Raw genomic sequence first — 19,796 nt, forward strand, 5'->3', positions numbered from 1 at the left:
GAGGGAGGGTAACAATCTTCTACTCCTGACATCTCCACCTTGTCTCTTTCTCCTTCTCCTTTCCATACTGTGAAAATCTCGCCACCTCGGAACTCTTCCTTCAGTCTCATCATCAATGTGTAAATATTATTCCTAAAACATAATAATGCAAAATAATGCAATCCCTTCCCGTCAATCCCAGCTAAGGGAGCTGGAGGGAACAGAGAGACTATTGCAGTCACAACCCCTAAAGCAAAAGGACTTGCTGCTATCACAGAGTTCCAACCGAGTATAAACAGCTGCTCACAATTAACATGGAAATAGTTCTGTGATGCTGTTACATGGACACCATTTAATGACAGGAGGAAAATATGAAGCTCTGTTGATAACTTAGTTGCAGCTTTTCATTACCTGTTTACTTAGTATTTCTGCTTTTAAATATTTAGGTCAGCGTGTCCAAGGGAATGCAGTGTCTATCTGTCATGTTTTAAATATTATAAAAATATTAAAAACTACTAAAATTATTAAAATAATATTTCTTTAAATATGCCTTGCTGTTTAAAAGAACTGGTGTCAAAGATTTTAGCACAATAACTAAAGAAAAAAAAAATAAAGAAAATAAAAAATACAGCCCCCAAACCCAGAAGCAAGTTCAGGAGAGTTTCTAACTTTAACCTGAAACTTACTAAAGAACAGGTGTACCCTGTAACTATATTGGCCTGCTAATATCTGTATAAAGTAGGACTATTGCTCTGCTGATTGCAGTTGTGTTTGCATTAACAATTCCCACATGGAAGGTACTTCAGCGATGTTGTGGCTACATTAATTACAGCTGGACTAAAAGCATCACTGGGTCAAGAAGGGAGGTGTTTCCCAAGCTGAAGGTGAACAAACCTGTTTCCTGAAGGTTTATGCTCCATCATTCTCCCACTCTTTGATGTTTCCCCTTCTCAGTCCTATATCTGGAGGGACAGTGGCTGATGGGCCAGCAGTTCCTCTGTGCTCTCTGCCTTGCTGGCTGCCATGTGGGGAAGGTTTGAACTATAACTCTTTCTTCCAATGATTGTATTAATTTGGATCTTCCTTCTCTCTCCAGATGCTGGTGGTCCCACAATTTGCATAAACTCATGTCTTCAGAACTACTCCCCCATGATCAGGTTTGACTGAAGCTGTCAGCAGCTTCAAAAAGGAACGATGGATGGATGGACCAAGGAAAAATGTATTTTCTTATAAAGGAGGAAAAAATAAATCCCTTCATTATCACAGTTATAAAGGTATAAGAACTGTTTAAAGAGAATGTCTCCTGACTTTAGATTCAGCTATAGTCTGGAGGAGTCAGAGCACTCACCAACGTGCAATTCAACACACTTATTAACTGCTTCTCAATTTGAATGTCTGGGTCTCTGCACTAACTCTTGATTAACTGGCCCAACAAAGAACGTTAATTACTCTGATTTACATTGACTACAGAGCTATGGTCAACTTCATATCAGCAAACTTGGAGCTTTCTAAACATGTTCCAACAGGGAACCTTCAAGTTGTCTTCCAGGCAGTGGAGATAAGCCCTGGGAGCCTACACTGGGAGATTCATCTTGCAATGAGCTGCAGTAAGGAACAGGGGAAAGAATACAGAAGCAAAGTGAACTGCTGGGCCTCAAATTATAGTAAGATTTTTTTCCTGTGCTCCAAGTTATAAAGATGTACATTATACAAAGTGCAACTTAAGAAAGAGCATTTTTATTTATATAGCTGTAGATAATACACAGTGCAACTTAGAAAAAGGCAATTTTAGTTATGTTTAGATACTGAATATAGAAAAAAAATAATTATTAACTAAGTTATAAACTTGAGTATTCTTCCCAGCAATAACTCTGGGCTGTTCAGAGCAGGACATTGCAGAATTTAAAACAATGTTCTTTACCTTGGTGGGAGTTAGTAAGTGTGTGTATAGGGACACACACACATATATATATATACACAACATATATACATATACAATATATATGTATATACTATATATATATATCCCAACAAACACGCTTATCAGGTTTTTCCATAGTCATGGCCATTTTGCAGTGACATTCCTGAGGACAGGAATTTCCCGGGCTGGGCAGAGCTGTGGTTCCTGCCGCTGGCAACAGTTTCTTGTGGCAATGAGTTCCACGTGCTCATAACACAGGGCGTTAAAAAAGCTCCCTGTTATCACCCCCGAGGTGGGGTGGCTGCTCTTGGAAACATGCCTATCAAGAATGATGCCTCAGCTCTGTTGGTGGTAGAAGATTGTTCCTCTGGACTTTTCTTAAAAAAATAAATAAGTGTCAAGCCCAAAAAGGAAGCCTGCTAGTTTTCAAATCCAGGAGCTGTAATCATGCTAATCCATATGATCGTGCTAAAGCCAAGCAACTTGCCTTTTGCATATGATGTAATCATCCAGTGCAGCCTATTTATAACCACCACAGGCTGGGAACACCTTCCCAGAAAAATATAATCAGGACAGCTTTCCTTTGGTCACATTCCCCCTCTTCCTCCCTGTATCTTTCAGTTGGTTGTGCTCTTTCTCCTACTTTCACTGTTATTCCAGCCTTAAATACAGCAGCTTTTTAATTTTTATTTTAAAGTAATGCTTTCCATGTATTGTATTTTTTTCAGTGTGTTAGAGCTGTGCCGAGTGGAATCCCAGCCCTCTGAAATCAATACCAAAACTTCCATTGATTTCATGTAATATATTCCTTTAAATTCAGTACAAATGCTCCACGTGAGTTGTCTATTTTAAGTATGGATCTACTGTACTGGGCTGTCAGTCTCCCAGCTTGATACATAAACCAGCGTGTTTCAATAAATTTGTTGGTGTGGGTTGGTGCCTTTATGTGTAATAACTGAAAATCTGCTGGTTATACTGAGCACATCAAGTGTAAAAGGAGAAAATTCATCAATGTGAATATCTATCTGTGGATCAATTGGTATCAATCTTGTTTAACAGTCTATTTCCTCGGGACACACTTTGGAAACAAAGAGCATTTCAAACTGCTGGTTAAACAAACAAATACAGAGAAGCTCTTTGGGCAACATGGGGGTGGAGTAAGCACCAGATAAAAATGGTCAGGGATTTTAAATACCTGTTAATCTCTTCTACTTTATATTAGTAAAGACAGAGAAACTCTGTCTTTACTTTGTAATGTGCCCATGAAAGCACATCAGGAGTGGGGGGTTGTAAAACTATTATTTGCTTGCAGAGGAAAGGGGGAGGAAAGTGGCCTGGAAAACAAAATTTGTCCCGTGACCTCCATGTTCAATAGCTGTCCAAGGAGGAGGGTGACACCTTCTGCTCCGCAAGATTTTTTTCGAAGGTTTGTGTTATCCTTAGCTAAATAAAACCCCCTTGTGAGACGCTATTAAAACAAAACCAAACCCCAAGAGGATATATAACTAATTAGATCAGGATGCATTGTTTACCCTGGTCTACAACATTAAGATCTTCTCGTGCCTGTCCCATCCAGGTCTCCTCTCCTCAAGCACCACAAAAAAAAAAAAAAAAAAAAAAGATAATCCTGACCAGTACTTGGCACGACTATATCATATGCACAGGCAGCACAAATTTTGTAAGAGAGTAAGTGTTGTAGAAACCCCAGGGGTTTTTGTAGGGTAAAAGTGCTGGTAAAGCAACAGGTAAAATGAGTCTGTGGTATTGAGCAATGTCCTGTGGCAATAGTGTGGCTGCCTGAGGTACCAGCACTTCCTCCCCCCTGCTGTCTAGTAACATTCGGGTTTTCCACTCCACATCACTCTCCTGAACTGCCCCATAACCTTGGGTGGGTCTTTATCTTCACAGCAGCTTTGGAGTTTAGGGAACCCCAGTTCACAAGCAGGAAACTGAGGCACAGACCCTGTTTGCTGATGAATGCAATGGAACTGCGTGTTGGGTCTGACTTGACCTGAGCCTAGTTCTCCTGAACCCTTACTCAGTGTCCTGCTCCTCCAAATCAACAAAACCATCCCTTCACCAAAATCAATCTCTCTCTCCAAAGTTTTCTAGCAATCCATTTCATTTTTCATAGATAGATCTGCTCTGTGTGTGTGTGTGTGTTGTTCCACCTGAAATCAGAAAGCAGTCACGTATCCCACAAAGATTTTGCAATCTCTGTATACTCAAGGATCCTCACATTTTTGCTTATGGAGATCCATCTGACTTCAGTGGGGTTCGGAGGGGTTGAAGTGACTCTGCTCTACGACGCTTGGGGGCTTTACAGCACAGTAAATTCGAGCCTCAGCTGAGGTGGGTTCTGCAATCACCTCCAGTCACATGGACTGTCCCCCGTGTGCCACACAACCCCAGGGCCACCCAGCTGGGGCTTGTGGGGAGGATTTGAGCGTGGTGCGTGTTCACATGGAACCCAACAGCACAAGAGGGGAGTGAAAACGAAAATGATTCCAATATGAACTAACACAGTCAACTTAGCTCAGGAAAACACTTTCCAAGTGTTGCCTTATCACTTATTTCAACTTTTTCACACGAACTTTCTACGTGTGTAACGTTTTTACTTGCTGTTAAAAATACCCTTGGCTCGATTTTGCCGGCTTCCCAGAGACTTTAAAGAGTCCCTAAACAACTGAACCAACGCCAGCACAATTACGTGCCGTCTGGATCCGCTTTTGAAGCCCCTTGAGTTGCCCACCCCACCGGGGGACCCGGAGTTTGTCCGCTCCCACTATCAGCGCTCTTCCCTTTTCCACTTTATCGAGCGACAAAGGGAAGAATTAGCATTGTCCCGGGATTCTGCTTGTTTTGGGGGGCGGGGGAAGGGAATAAGTTTTAAAGCACAATGTAAAAAGCGCAGGTGAGACAACAAAGGTATTGCCGGTCGGGAGCCTGGCCGGCCGTGCTGCCGGGTTGTTTGTTTACTCTGGGAGGTGGTCGGTGACCCCCCCCCAAAGCCGGGGGGGCGGCCCCGGCCCCCGCGGGACTCTCGCCTTTGTGGCCCGGCGGGGCGGGCCGGGCGCGGGGACTACATGGCCCAGCGTGCCCCGCTGCGCGGATCAATGGGGCTGATTTGAATAATCTGTGAGCCCTTGGACTCAGGCCAATCAGCCGTCAGGGACCCATGATAAATCGCAATGCATTATTGATAATCATAATTACTCTGACATGCGCATTCCGCCCAATGGGGGTAATTTCCCAACTCTAGGAATTTGTTGTGAAGAGGAAAATAATTGCTACTATTTTGCTCCCGATGCTGGTGCACCATGTCGCGACGGAAGCAGGCGAAGCCCCAGCACATCAACTCCGAGGAGCAGCCCCCAGATGCTGCAAGTGGTGAGTGCGGGGGGGCGCGGAGCCGCCGCGGGTCCCGACTTGGTTGATGCGCGGAGGCGGCGGCGGGGCGCGGGGGGCGCTTCCCGGGGAGCTTTTTCCACCCTCGTGCTTCATCCCGCTCGCTTTTCCCCCCGCGGGCTCTGCTAGGAGCCCGACCCCCGGCCTCCCCCAAGCTTTCTGGGGGCACTGAACTCCCCGCGCCCCGCGGAGCCCCTCGCGGTGTTGTTCCGCGGGGCTGACCGGGGCACCTCGTTATTTTTTGGGGGGCGGGAGGCTCGGCTTTGGGCCGCTCCGGAGCGCAGCCCTGCGCCAGGGTGCCCGAGGGGTCTCTCGCCCTGCCCGGCCGGTGGCCCCCTAATGCTCCGCACGCACCCCCCGGTCCCGCGGAGCCTCCGCCGGATCCCGCATGGGGAGCGCGGGGGGCGCCGGCCCCGCTGCGGCCACCCTGGGTGTGCAGCCTCATGGGAGAGGAACCCCAAAGATGCCCTGAGGCGGAGAGAATTGGGGGGGGGCGGGGGGCAAATGGGTGGGGGGAGCAGAGGAAGAAATTGCAGACAACTTCGGAGGAGTAGGAAATGGCTCGAGTTCGGTTTCCTTGATCTATCCAGCACTTTCTCGGGAGTTATTTGAGGATTTTTGTGGGGCTTTGGGGGGAAAGAAAAAAAAAAAGGGAAAAAACCCTCCACGTTCGGACTGTTTTTGTTGGAGATCACAATCGCCCTGGACCTTTTGTAGCTTGACCTCCAGCCATCTTTGATTTCCGACTTCCTAAAATAACTCCGGTGAGCTAATGTGGGGTGTGCGTGAGCGCTTTGTATTTGGGCGGCGTGGGGGACTTTGCCACCGCAAATCGCTGTCCCCTTTTTTGTGGAGCTCGCAGCCCTGGGCCCTGCCACGGGAGAAGTAGAAATTTTGGCTCAAATGAGCCCTGAGCTCCGGGTGGGGTGGGAGTGCAGGGGAAGGGGCGGAGGGGGCACTCGCTGGTGGCCCCCGCGGGAGCGGGGAAGGGCCGGGGCTCCCGGAGCGTGCCCGGTTCCCGCGGCGGAGCAGCATCTTCCCGCTGCGGGGGGCGACTCCTGGATCCGGTGCGGGCTCTGCCCCCGCTATCACCGCCCTCGGTGCCGCGGGGCCGGGGACGCTCCCGCGGTGCCCGTCCTGCTCCCAGCCGGGACTGCGGCGGGGAGGAGGGCACGTCCCGTCCCGGGTGGGGATCAGGGCTGACCAGGGCTGCGTTTGTTCACATTAGTGGTCGTTATACCCAAAGGTTTCTGTGTGGCCCCCAAGAACTTTCTTTGGTTCTCTGCCATCCTTTAGGACTGGTTTTGTTTCCATCCCTAGAACTGATCAATACCCCGGCACGTTACAGGAGCTGCTTATTCCCAACCCGCAGGAGGTTCGGGCTCTTTAATTTTTTTTTCCACCTCCCCCCTCTCTTCTTTGAGTCGAAATGTGCAATTGTTGGGTCCGGTTAATGGTGACTTAAGAAACAGCATGCTGGCCAGAAGGCAATAAATCCCATGTTTAATGCATGACTGTTTTCCTTTGTGCATATGGTTAGGTTGGGGGATGGAGGTGATGTTTCCACATGTAAATCTCTGCCCGCTGCTGGAAAGGCACCTCCGGCCCCGCGCTGAAACAAAAGGGTTAATCACTCCTGATGCGGCCGCTGGGGCGGGGGAGGTGTGCGGGAGGGAGGGAGGATCGCTCCACACCGCGCTCTCCGGGGCAATGGCCAGCTGCTTTTTTGTTGTTGTTGTTGGAGCTTTTTTTTTTTTTTTTACCCCATTCTCTTTTAACAACCAAACCCTGGCTGAAATCCCTCCGGGAGCCGCTGCACAGGCCGGGGGACCTGGTGAAGCTCTGGCCGTGCCTGGGGGGAAGCTTCCCCTGCCGCTCATGGGGCAGCGGGGTTTTAGGGGGTCGGAGCTGCCGTGCGCGGACCGGCCGGGACCCTCCGGAGCCGCCCGGGGCGGTGACCGATGCAGGTCCCGCATTGAGCCCCGTCCGGCGGGATCTCCGCTCTCAGAAATACAAACCTTGGCTACGGCTCCGATGGCTCGGACCGCCCGCCAGTATCCAAAATAGTCTTGCTATTCCCCGCTCCAGGTGTGCCCGTAAATAATAAGTGATGAAACTGCATAACAAAGTCGAAATTCCGCAAGGATTTGTCTGGGGCATTATCGAGGATATACACATAACCGTAATAATAAAATCAAGCCCTTATCTCCTCTTTTGCAAGTGTTCTCCTTTTTTGCAAAGCGATTTGGGACCCACCTCTGTGAACAATGCAGCGGGTTAAAGTGTCCCGCGAACCTGGGGATCCATTAACAGGTCAAAAAATCAGCAGGTGGTCACTGAGGAATAATGCTACATACTGAAAATTAGCATTTTCACAAAGGGCTTGAAAATACCCATTGTGCTGGATTGCTGCCATTAAAAATCGGATTCATTCTTAAAAATACAGTATCAAACCGCAACTTTAATTTTTTTTTCTCATTGCAAAATTAGGGATTTACTTGATTTAAATCCCCGCTTGGTGCGCTGAGCTCTGCAGAAGCGGAGAGGGGTTTTGAACGAGGAAAACCAAGTTTTTTAGTGGTTTATTTTATGTTTAATTTGGGTTGCCCGAAGCTGCTGTCGCGGGACAGGCTGGCCCGGCCCGGAGCCTCGGGGCACGGGAGCATCCCCCGGGGTGCTGCAGCCGTGTGAAGGGGGAGAGGGTGCCGGGGGGCGGAGGGGGGCGATGCCCGGCTTGTTTTGCCTTTTACGTAAGTGAAACATTATATTGGTTGTAGGGATGGAGCCCTTTCGCCGGGCTCGGCGGCATGTGACGTTTTGACAGAGCTGCTGCTCTAACCTTTGCCTCCTCCTGCTTGCTGTGGGTGGTAAGTTGATGTCAGGCTCACAATTAGGACTCTCATGCAATTGACCTTGGCAGCGGGGTTTGTGCCGTTTAGCTCGCTCTTAAACACTGTACTAGTGTTAAGTGTGGTCCGGGGCCGCCGCCTGCGCGGCTGCGGGAGGGGCGGCGCGGCCGCCGGGCAGGTAGGGCGGCCGGGGGGGCTTTGGGGGGAACCGCGGCTTTTGGGGGGGCTCGGAGCGCTCTGGGGCGAACTCGACGACACACCACTCGTCCTGCGGGTGATGCGTGGGTCGCTGTTGGCTCAGGTGGCTGCCGGGGGGTCGCGGTGGCCCCGCCCGGGGGTGGCCGGTCCCGCGGGCCGTGAGTGCCCTCCACCGACCGGCACCGGGACCTCCGCCGGGGCTCCGGGCAGCGCCCGCAGGTAACTCCAGCCGCTTCCCAAGGGCCGCCCCGGCGCTCGGGGGGCTCAGAACCCCTTCCCGGTGGGGCGGGAGCGGGGCTGCGCCCTCGGGAGCCGCCGCCTCGGAGCTTCGCTTTCCCCGCGTGTTTTAACGCCCGTTTCGCTCCTCAGAAGCGTTTTATTCGCGTTAGTTCGTTCTGTCTTCGGCCGATTATGTCGCTTGAATAGGTGGGTCACCAAAAGGGTGAATCAGTAGGGAGATGGTAAAATAACTAAAGCCTTGAGAGACAACCTGAAAGCACGTGAAATCCTGATTGTAGGCGTAACGCGTTTCTGGTTCGTTCTTGGGTAGAAAAACGCAGCTGATGACCAGTGTAGAAAACATCAAGGCCTGTGGCATATTTCTGTAAGTAGCTAGTCGTGTCTTTTACTTAATTCAAGGAAGTGATTTTGTCATAGTTACAGTTAAATAAAATGCGTTAAAGGTTGTTTGATAGTGGGAGAAAAAGAGAGTGAATTTTTGGGCAGTTTGCAGTTCTTGGAAGTCCCAGATTTTCAGCTTGGAATGGGAAAAAAGTATCAGGGGAGCAGGATGCCTGAGAGCAACAGGGAGCTGATGGGAGAGGGTTTCATGTCTAGAACTAGAGTGGAGGGTCGATAATCAATTCTTCATGAGTTAATTTTAACCGGAGACAGACATGGTTTTGTTAACATTAAAGTAAAAATAGTGCATCGGCTGTAGTCTGTAGGTGAAAGTAAGCTCACCAAAGATATTAAAACTCCTGGAAAAAAAAGTGAGTGGGAAAACTTGAGCTCAGTTTCATCCCAATTCAAGTGAAATACAGTTGGAAAAAATAAGTCACTAGTGGCTCAGTTGAGTGGCAGACCAGCAACACCCTTGAAATCACATCAAACCAGACTTATTTCACTCTTTTACTGGTTCCCTTAAAAAAAAAATTATTCGAGCTGTGTGGATTTTATCAGCCTTCCTTGTCGATGACCGCCTTGTCCTACACAATAGTGGATTTTTTCCATCCATTTGTCAGTGATTCAATCTAACCCCCCTGCTGGGTTTACTGCATTCTTCTAACTTATTGGATAACTAGATGCTGAGAGATAACATTCCTGAAATTCGGGGGTGGGGAGATAAAAAAAACACAGTAGAAGTCCTATCCCTGGGAAGCCTTTGGAGAGGGTTAAGTGAAGTGCACAAGCAATTGTTGTGGCATGGCTCTCCTCGGTAAATCCTTGTACAGTACGTGGGCAGAGCTGGTTTCTTGGCATGGAAAACCCCTGATTTCAGACCGTTAATTCATGTTAGTGATAACTGCTGAGGTTTTGGGGAGCTGAGGTGCTCTGATTGCAGCCCTTGGTGCCTGGGAGAGGATGTACCTAGAAATCAAGATGAGTTTTACAGAAGCTGTTGGTGGTTTTAAAGAAACAGTAAATTGTTCCTTAGTTACTCCAGCTACTACACAGTAACCTAGAGTCCTGCTTCAGAACTTATCTAAAATTCTTTGTGAGACAGGGGAAGATATTATATTCACTTTTTCTGAGGTAGAAAGGAAAATAAGGCTTCCCTATTTGTCATGCAGCAAGTCGTTTCAAGCTCTGATTTGAATTTACTTGGAGTCCTAAACTAGTGCCTTACTGTCAGGGGAACTGGAAAATAAAATATGCGACCGTGGCAGCAAGGGCTGGCAGGGGCAGGGCTCCCAACCTGCCTTCTGCTGCCCATTACAGGTACCTTCAATTTACTGGAGCTTTCTTTCTCTGAGGCGGCAACTGCTGCTTAGGACCAGAAAAGTTACCTGAGCTCCTCAGAATTAGGAAAATGAGGAGCACGGGCTGTACTGGAGGTTGGAAAAGTGGCATTGAGTTTAGTGTGGTCTTATCAGTGGAACAGTAGAAATATAAGAAAGTACTATCCAGGGAAGGGAGATAAATGCTCAGATGCTTTGAAGAAGTTAGAGGACTTGTCTAGACATTATCCTGGAATATCTTCTTGGGGGTGGGCAAGAGTCTTTGGTGCAGACATTTCTGCTCCGCTGGAAAAAGGAAAACCTGAAGTTATTTTGTAACGTGTAAACAGTGTAGTTCGGCCTGGAAGATGGGCCTGTTAACTGAGAGATTTGGAAAAGAGATTTTCATGTTTTAGTTTATTCTATGAAACACCCGTGTAATGGATGGAAACAGGAGAGCAGTCAAGTAAAGACCTCTCAAGTCAGTGCACAGAGTAGTTCTGGAAGTTTGTTGTGTTTTTTTTTGACACAGGTACTTTGCCATTGTAGCTGCTCAGAGTCTTGTAAACAGAGTTTAAAATTATCTGTTCTTGGTTGACTCTGTTGTTGTCTGCAGACTAGATTTCTCTATATGTTTTTGCATAGAGTTAAATCAAAGTTAGAGGCATCAATTTAATGAGAGGATGGGTGATAATGTACTTTTATTTGTTTATTTCACTTACAGAAGTTTGAGCTGAAGGGCGAGGGGGGGAGGCATTTGATTCTCGCTGTTTGGATAGGAGGCATCCAAACATTTTTGATCCTACCAGTGCTGAGAACCCCTTTCCTCCCTGTTCAAGGACTTGAAGTGTATGTGATATTTTACAGACTTGGACTTCTTGCTCTAGAGATGATAGCAGAACAGGCCTGTGATGCTTGCAATGTTTTGTAATTGATCAAATGTTTATTTTTTTAAAAATAAACTTTCACGTGCACTTTCTGCCACGCAGCATTAAACCGTTGAAGTTTGATGTATTGAATATGCATATAATACGGTTGTTCAGCTAAGAAGTGTCAAGCTTTGCAATATCCTCCCTTAGAGACCTTTTACACCCCCCTCAAACAGCAAGTTGATGTGCTTGGACATCCTTCCCCTCCACCCTGCCATGTACAGGATATACACATGTATCAGATGTGTGGTTCGGTTACACCTCTAAAATGAAAGCCGCAAATAGCTCGTGTGCTTGCAGAGTCTTGGGTTCACCTTGTGAAATGGTGTGGGCCGGTAATGCGGCACCAGGGGTGAATTACTGGAGCCACGAGGCCTGAGCAGGACAGATCTCAATACGAATTCTCAGCGTGGTGCAGGTCTGGGGTGTGCCCTGCTGGGCCTGTGGGAGGTGAAGTTACTTAGTTACTGCACCCTTGGTACCCATGAAAATCAGACCACTTAATGGAAGTTACAGGAGCTGATGGAGACTGGAATACAGCTGGAGCCTTTCCTGCTTCCCCTTCAGCTGTGAAGCTTTACCTCGTGAGCACTCCTGTCCCCCCCTTGCCCTGAGTGCTGGCCTGCCTCGAGCTGGGTGTTGAGTTTGTTGTTTAAAGGATGGCAAGACTGAGCAAAAACATCCTGTTTTGGTTTAGGGTTTCTGTTAACCTCTATTCCAGTTCTGATATTTCCCCGAATGATTTTCTGTTTTTTTGTCTGCGTGCAAACTCTGCTCAGTCTGTTCTGGGGGGTGCTGGTGGTGGAAGGGCAGGAGCAGACGAGGAGCCCAGCTTGGCTTTTTCTGCCCCTTCCCAAAAGTGGGTGAGTTTCAGATGCAGCAAAATGGAGTCTGAAACGACTTGGTGTGTTTTTCAACTTGGATTGTTTGCTTTAATAATCACCAGTATCAGTGTAGGCTCATACCTATGTGTGGAGTTCTTGTCAATTAATCATGTCTTCTTTACTACTGTGTCTTTTTAGAGGTGGGGTTTTTTTTTGAAGGTTTTAGAAGCTAATACTGGCCTTTTGTCAGCCCTTTTTGGTTGTAATTACTTTCGTGATGGTGGAGTGAAAGTCGTTTAATACATCAGTGTACAATTAAGAATTGTTCTAAGTTCCCCTGTTAACAATCTTGTATGAGTTTCTGAGAGGTGGTTAAAAATGATTTAGAACCTGAAGTACAAACACCAAATAAGCTTATGCGCTGTTTTGCTCAATGTTATTATGGTTTTTCTGTCTACCTTGTGCTGCAGATGCTGCCTTGTTGCACTGTTTCTTTTTACCTGTATAAAGGGATTTTGGATAAACCTCTTTTCATTGAGCCTTGTCAGAGTCCTTTTATATTATTGTTTTTATTGAAAACACAGCTGAGATGCAGATTTCTTTTTGGCTGCAAAGGGATTGGCATCAACATAAAGAGCAGAACTTGACTGATGTGCAAACTTGATTCCAGTGTTTTGTATCTTTTTAACTTGAAATTCAGGTGAAGTCAGTGATCTTAAAAATAGTGACTACTCAATTTTAAATCTAGTAATTAATAATGTGACTTTCTTTTATTTTAAGGGAGTCCACAAGACGTCCCAGGTGATAGAGATGGTGAAATGAGTTCCAAAAGGTGCCGCACGGAGGAAACTAAAATCTGTGAGAAATGCTGTGCAGAATTCTTTGTTCTCTCTGAATTCCTTGAGCATAAGAAAAATTGCACTAAAAATCCACCTGTTCTAATCATGAATGACAGTGAGGGAACAGTACCCCCTGAGAGCTTCTCTGAAGCTTCTCTAGGGAACTTTCCAAGTGACCGAATGGATAGCAGGACACGCAAGGACATTCAGGCAAAGGGCTGCACTGGTTCTATGGAAAAGAGAGAAGGAAAAATGGATGCTGAATCAGTTGGAGGAATGTACCTTAAAATAGAACCCCCCGTCACGCCTGCGGCTCCCGGGCTAAGCTATCTACCAAAATCCAAAGTACCAAACACTAACGTGACTCTGCAGACCATACGTGGCACTAAAGTGGCTGTGAACCAGCGGACCTCCGATGCCATCTCTTCCTCAGCAGCCAGTTTCAATGCTATCCCCATGATCCTGGAGCAGCTCGTGTGTTTGCAGCAGCAGCAACTCCAGCAGATTCAGCTGACGGAGCAAATCCGCATTCAGATTGCCATGATGGCTCCCCATGCCCTGCATCCTTCAATAGCAGCTGCTACCGATCCGCTGAAAGCTCTGGGCGCTCACATGTCTCAGCAGCTGTCGGCTGCTGTGGCTTTAATTGGACAGAAAGCTGGAAGCCAGAGCCTATCACTGGAATCCTTGAAGCAAGGAAAACTACCTCATTCTAACACTGGCATTGCAGCCAGCTCGCTGGCTGCTGGGCTGTCCTCCTCCTTCCCCCTGAAGCCAGAGGGAAGCCGAAGCCTCCCCGGCTCCATTTCTCAGTTCCCGAATCCTTTGCTACCTCAGTCCTCCAACTCCGTCATCTTCCAAAATCCGCTTTCGGCTGTTTCTTCTGTCATAGATTCCTCAAAGAAGGGGAAGGGGAAACCTCCCAACATTAGTGTGTCTGAAAGCAAACCGAATGCAGAAGAGCCGTTCTTCAAACACAAGTGTAAATTCTGTGGGAAGGTCTTTGGCAATGACAGTGCCCTGCAGATCCACCTCCGCTCCCACACCGGAGAAAGGCCCTATAAATGTAACATCTGTGGGAACCGCTTCACAACCAAAGGAAACCTTAAAGTGCATTTTCAGCGTCACAAAGACAAATACCCCCACATAAAGATGAATCCTTACCCGGTTCCTGAGCACCTGGACAATGTTCCCACTAGCACTGGAATCCCCTACGGGATGTCTGTGCCACTGGATGAGTCTAACCTAATTGTGGATAGCAAACCTCTCCTAACAACTCTGCCTACCTCTGCGGCCACGAGTGCACCTCAGGCCATCTCCAGCCTAGCAGGCATTAAGGAGTCTCTGCCTGGTACGTTCTCAAGTGATCTGCAGTCAAGGCCGTCTCCAGAAAGTGAGGGTGGCTCCTCCTCGTCGGGGGCAGTCGGTCATGAGTCAGGAACAGAGCAGAGCTTGAGCTCACCACAAGCCACCTGCAGTGTGAGCATCTTCCATGTAAGTGGGTCAAACGAGCAAGGCTCAGAGACATCGAAGCTTCAGCAACTGGTTGAAAATATCGACAAATCCACTGCTGACCCCAACGAGTGCCTGATCTGCCACAGAGTGCTGAGCTGCCAGAGTTCACTCAAAATGCATTATCGCACTCACACCGGGGAGAGGCCGTTCAAGTGTAAGATCTGTGGCCGTGCTTTCTCCACTAAAGGGAACCTTAAAACTCACTATGGTGTCCACCGGGCCAATACCCCTTTGAAGATGCAGCATTCGTGTCCTATTTGCCAGAAGAAGTTTACAAATGCCGTTGTGCTGCAGCAGCATATCCGCATGCACATGGGGGGACAGATCCCCAACACGCCAATGCCAGAGAACACCTGCGACAGCACCGACGTGGATCCTGCTGTGGCTGAGAAGAACGGAGACATCAGTCGCCCGGATGAGACCGTGGAAAGCATAGAGATGGAAGAGGACATGGACTGTCAGGATGGCCCCAGGAGTTCTTCAAAACCTCCTACTCCGTACGACGCACAATCAGAGTCGCCAGCCACAGCAGCCTCCTTCTCTGGTGTTACTGCCCTGGAGAATCAGATGAAGATTGTCACCTCTTTGAATTTGCAGAGGCAAAGCAGTTTGAAGTCTAGTGACAACGGCTCAGCAGAAAGCGATGGCATGACAAATGATTCGTCTTCTGTGGCAGGAGATCCAGATTATCAGAACGGCAGGAGTCCTGCTGCCTCCGAGTCCGCGTCTATCCAGGCTCTGTCCCCAGCCAACAGCCAAGCTGAGAGCGTGAGGTCAAAGTCACCTGCCTTCAACAATCAAGAAGATTCAGGCGTGGGAAATAAACCAGAGGGTCCTGAGAACGCTCCTGCAGAAATGGAAGGGATTGTTGGTGCTTTGGATTTAACTTACGGCAATATTGGTCGGAAGGTCATTAAAGAAGAGCCCGGGTTACACTTCGCAAATGGAGAATATGGTGAGTAATTCAAAATGCTGGTGATAACTTGGGGTGGGGCAGTAGGACTGGAGGAAAGTCATCTCTAAAAAGGACCAACAGGAAACAAAACCTTCTTAGCTTTCCCCTCTTTCTCCTCTGTTAGGATTAGACTTAAGTGCTGTTGTCTCCTGCAAGGGGTAGCATAGAGGTTCTTAAAAGTAACAGAGTCCATGCACTAAGTGTATTACATGGGCTCACCTAATACTTCCTTATATCTCTTTAAAGATACACGTTTGTGTTCTGTGGGAAAACTGCTTATTCCAGGAATGTGTCATGGAAACCCTGGAATCATTTGCAGGCTTTTCAGGCTCTTTAGCATTAAGGTTAATGTTTATCTAAATTTGACCTGAAAGCAATACTTTCTAGCTCATAAGCTCACCAACAAAGAAAAGGGATGAACTGGTTTGTTTTGGGGTATCCCAGGAAGTGTAGTAGCAGCCCTGTCATGTGTCTCTGGAGGGCTCTGCAGATGTGCTCTTCAGGCTCGTGCAGCTCCACAGGCAGGGCTTCTGGAGCCTTAGCCAGGCTTAAGCTTTGAATCAGAATGAGGTTGGAATGCACATTATTCTTTGCTTTCTTTCTAGGCCGAAGTAGTATTCCAGCTGCTTTTGTTAGAGCCCCCCCAGCCCTGATAAAGATGGAGCTGCCCAGCGATCGCCCCATTAGCACTGGCCACTTCATTGGCCCACCAGCTCTGTCCCCGGGCGTTGCCCCTCTCCTCGTGCCACGACCCAAGTTCTGCCGTCCCGCCAAACAGCACATCTGCACTACATGTGGGAAGAACTTCTCCTCTGCCAGCGCCCTGCAGATCCACGAGCGGACCCACACTGGGGAGAAGCCATTTGCCTGCACCATCTGTGGGAGAGCCTTCACCACAAAAGGAAACCTGAAGGTAGGTCATGTCTATGGTGTTGATCTCCTTTCCTGGTGAAACTCATACTAGAGATCGAAAGACCTGCCCTTTGGGGCAACATTTCTTTTAGTTCCTCACATAGTTATCTTTGACTTTTGCCTCTCCTTCCTGGGTTTCTTCACACAGTTTCTCACTAAACACTGTACTGAGATTGCCTGCAGGTCTTCATTTCTGTCCTTGGCTTTCCTTTTAGGATGGAAGGGAAGTCTTAGCCCTTACTAAGCAGATTGCTTTTTTCTTTTTCATTTGGATTTGGATGTGTCAAGACATAAACTTTTCATAGGCTGAATGCTACAAAATTCTGCCTGCAGAGTAAATGCATTACACTGCACTGCTTGAAACACTGTGAGATGAGGAGGGATTAAAACAGGATAATCCTGAGATGGCACAAAGTAGTTGGGGATTGTGTCTAAGCACTTGCTGAAGAAGTGCTGTGAGCCCGTCCTTATTGTCAGATGAATCTATTTGCCCTGTGAGGGACTTGCAGCTCCCTCACCCTCACAGAGGCTTCTCCCTTCCTGTGAGAAACTCTTCAAGCTTGTCAGTCCTCTTGTATAAATAGGAGATAAAATACTGATGAGGAGAGAAAATACTCTGCAGTTTGCAAACAGTCCCTTACTGGAAGTACTGGCAGCATGTGGTATGGAAGATTTCAGCTTAGGTGAAATCTTGCACATTACTTGGTGTTTCTTTTCCAAATTGCTTGGTGGTTGTTTTTCATTAACCAGTATTTTTTTTCAGTATAGTCTGTTCACACCAGATAACACGGCTTTGATTTTGGGGGAGAGAGCGGCGTCTTTGCCAACTCCACTTAAAATAAGTGTAAAACACAGTCCTATGGGCCCTTGAGCAGTAAACTCTAGAGATCCATGGTAATGTCAGGTAGTGGAATGACTCTGTCATACATGTGCCAGGAAGGGAATGGTGACAAAAAGTACCCCAGCTGAAACACCTGAATGCAAATGTGACTTCTTTTGGGCAACTTGCCTGTAAGCAAAGTAGAACTTGGGAATGCTGTGAAACAACTGCAGTAATAATGATTCTCTTCACTTTTTGCCCCCCTCTGGAAGGTCCATGTGGGAACTCACATGTGGAATAACTCTGCCAGGCGGGGAAGAAGGCTTTCGATTGATAATCCCATGGCTCTGCTGGGGAACGATCCCAAGAAGGTATCTGAAATGTTCCCAAAGGATATAATGCCTCCCTCAGTGAGCATTGACCCCACGGTGTGGAATCAGTACGCAGCAGTGCTCAGCAATGGCATCGCCATGAAGACCAACGAGATCTCGGTGATCCAGAGCGGTGGTTTGCCCACCCTCCCGGTCACCATCGGGGGTGGCTCGGCCATAAACACTGCTACAGTCTCCAAAATAGATGGGACCCAGTCTGGGACTGGTTCTGAAACAGAGAAGGCCAGTGGTGCTGCTGCAGACAATGTGCCAAAACACCAGTTCCCTCACTTCATGGAGGAGAACAAAATTGCTGTTAGTTAAAAACTCTAGTGAAGTTGACGTACAGAAAGAACAAATATATATATACACAAACATATATTTTTAAGAGATTCCACTTCAGCCTCCTATTTTCCTATTGACGTGCAAATGATTTTATGGTTGTCTTTGTAAGAGTTGCCCAGAGTACAATCATGATATTGCTTTGCAAATAGTAAATAATAAAGATTAGGATTTCCTTCTATTTGGAAAGATGCGGGTCTTGCAAAGTAGTTCTTGCGTGTGACTTTAATGTGTACAGCCTTACAGAAGTTTCTACAACTTGAAATTCCAAAGGTTAGAATATTTACCTCTGTTTAGAGTGATACTTGGGGGTTTTGAATAGAGTGGAAGCAACCTACTGTTGATGGAAAAGCTTCTATTTACTGATGAGAAATGAAAACTATTAATGCGGGTAAATATCCTAGAATGTCTGCTACCCTCCTAGGAAGAGTTTTTCTGTTTGGATTTTTGGCTCTGTGTGGTTTCTGAATGTACTTTTTACTATAATGGCTATAAAAACTACAGTTGTTTTTTTTTTTAATTACATTTTTTTTTTTGCCTCAGAAGTTCTATGGAAAGAAAGTTGCTGTTTTTCTTTAGTCACTGCTCCTAAGTAATTAATTCTCTTTGTTGTTGACTGCTGCTTATTTAATACTACTACTAGGACAGTCCTTCAAGTGTAGTGCCAAAATTCCTACTTCCAAAGATGTGCAGTTTTTCCTAGATGTTTTATTTCAATACCAAGAGCCCCAAACAAACATGGGCGGGTATGTATATACTTTTTTTTGTTTGTTTCCTCTTGAAAGGGAAGACTTGCCTTGGGAAGTCAGGTCTAAAAGCTCTGCAAGGAATCTCAGGTGACTGTTGCAATTTGGCATGGGAACTGGTTTCCTTAGCAAGAGACTTTTTTGTTTTTATGGTTTTTTTTTCATTTGGGTAATTTAGGAGATCAGTCTGTGTAAACCTGTATTTAAATATGAAGTATTCATGCTTAGGTTAAATGTTTTGTGGGTTCTTGGATGGCATTCCTACTCTGGTCATTAAGTTTCTTGGTGGTCTGTGAATTTGCATTCTGCCAAAATGGTAATTAATGATCCATGTGTGTTGTATGAAGGTTGCTGGGATAGTCATCTGGATTCTAAGTTATCTACCTCATTTTTTCCTTTTGTAGTTGTAGTGTCTATTTTTCTATTAATGACCACTGTAATGACTGAGATTCAAGCAGATGCTTCCATGCACTATCCGAAACCAAAACCTGATGTATTAGTGGAAGCACCTGAAGAGTTACTGGACTGACCTTTCACTATTCCTCTGACGCCTGCTGGAACTGGATGTGTAATGGGATCTGAACCAGACTGGAAAGTGAGCATTTGGTATGGAAGGACTGAAGGATGGAGAAGTATCTCGCTGTGGACTGCAGGAAATCTTCAAGTCCAGTCTCTGTTGTGGAAGGCCCCAGAAATGCAGATTACCAAAAGTTTGTGTAATGTTGTTGCACCTGATTCTTGCTTATGATCTCTGTATGCCGAGTTGTGCCTTTCCTGCTGGACTTGTAAGTAAGAACATACCAGTACCTGTTTACACTGTAAAATGGATATTGTTACATAGACCATGCAAAAGGCATCCCAATTGTCACGTTTCTACATTGTGAATGTATGACTTTTGAGAACTCTGTAGTTTTGAGTATCTACTGATGCGTTTCTGTTGACATTTTTGAGAATAAATTTTGGGATGGCTTTTTCACACTTGGTGCTTTAATTTTTCTGGCAAAGCTTTTGTCTCCTGTAGAGTGAGTTCAAGAGGCAGGATTTTGTCTCGCTCCAGGGACTTGAAATCCATGGCCTGGTTGTGCTTTAGTTTATTCCTTTAAACAACAGGAACCAGGTAGGAGTGGAGGAGTTTCTAGATCAGTTCTTAGGAACAGCTGGGGTTTGATACAGGGATTGGTATGTGCCAGGCATGTTTATTTCCACACTAGAATAGGGTGACAGGAATATGTACAACAATTCCTGTAC

The 19,796-nt window shown here is 46.8% G+C and overlaps 1 protein-coding gene across 1 annotated transcript; it reads left to right on the forward strand.

The window, feature by feature from the left end:
• Window positions 1-5,061: 5,061 nt before the first annotated feature.
• Window positions 5,062-19,526, forward strand: SALL4 (spalt like transcription factor 4). The gene is made up of 4 exons (XM_050313984.1): window positions 5,062-5,290; window positions 12,829-15,357; window positions 15,963-16,270; window positions 17,362-19,526. The coding sequence occupies exons 1-4, from the start codon at window positions 5,221-5,223 to the stop codon at window positions 17,782-17,784; spliced, it is 3,330 nt and encodes a 1,109-aa protein (XP_050169941.1). The 5' UTR covers window positions 5,062-5,220; the 3' UTR covers window positions 17,785-19,526.
• The last annotated feature ends 270 nt before the right edge of the window (window positions 19,527-19,796 follow it).

The sequence above is a fragment of the Myiozetetes cayanensis genome, unplaced genomic scaffold (genome assembly GCF_022539395.1).
Source record: "Myiozetetes cayanensis isolate MyiCay16 unplaced genomic scaffold, myiCay2020 scf19, whole genome shotgun sequence".
NCBI classification, from domain to species: Eukaryota; Metazoa; Chordata; class Aves; order Passeriformes; family Tyrannidae; genus Myiozetetes; species Myiozetetes cayanensis.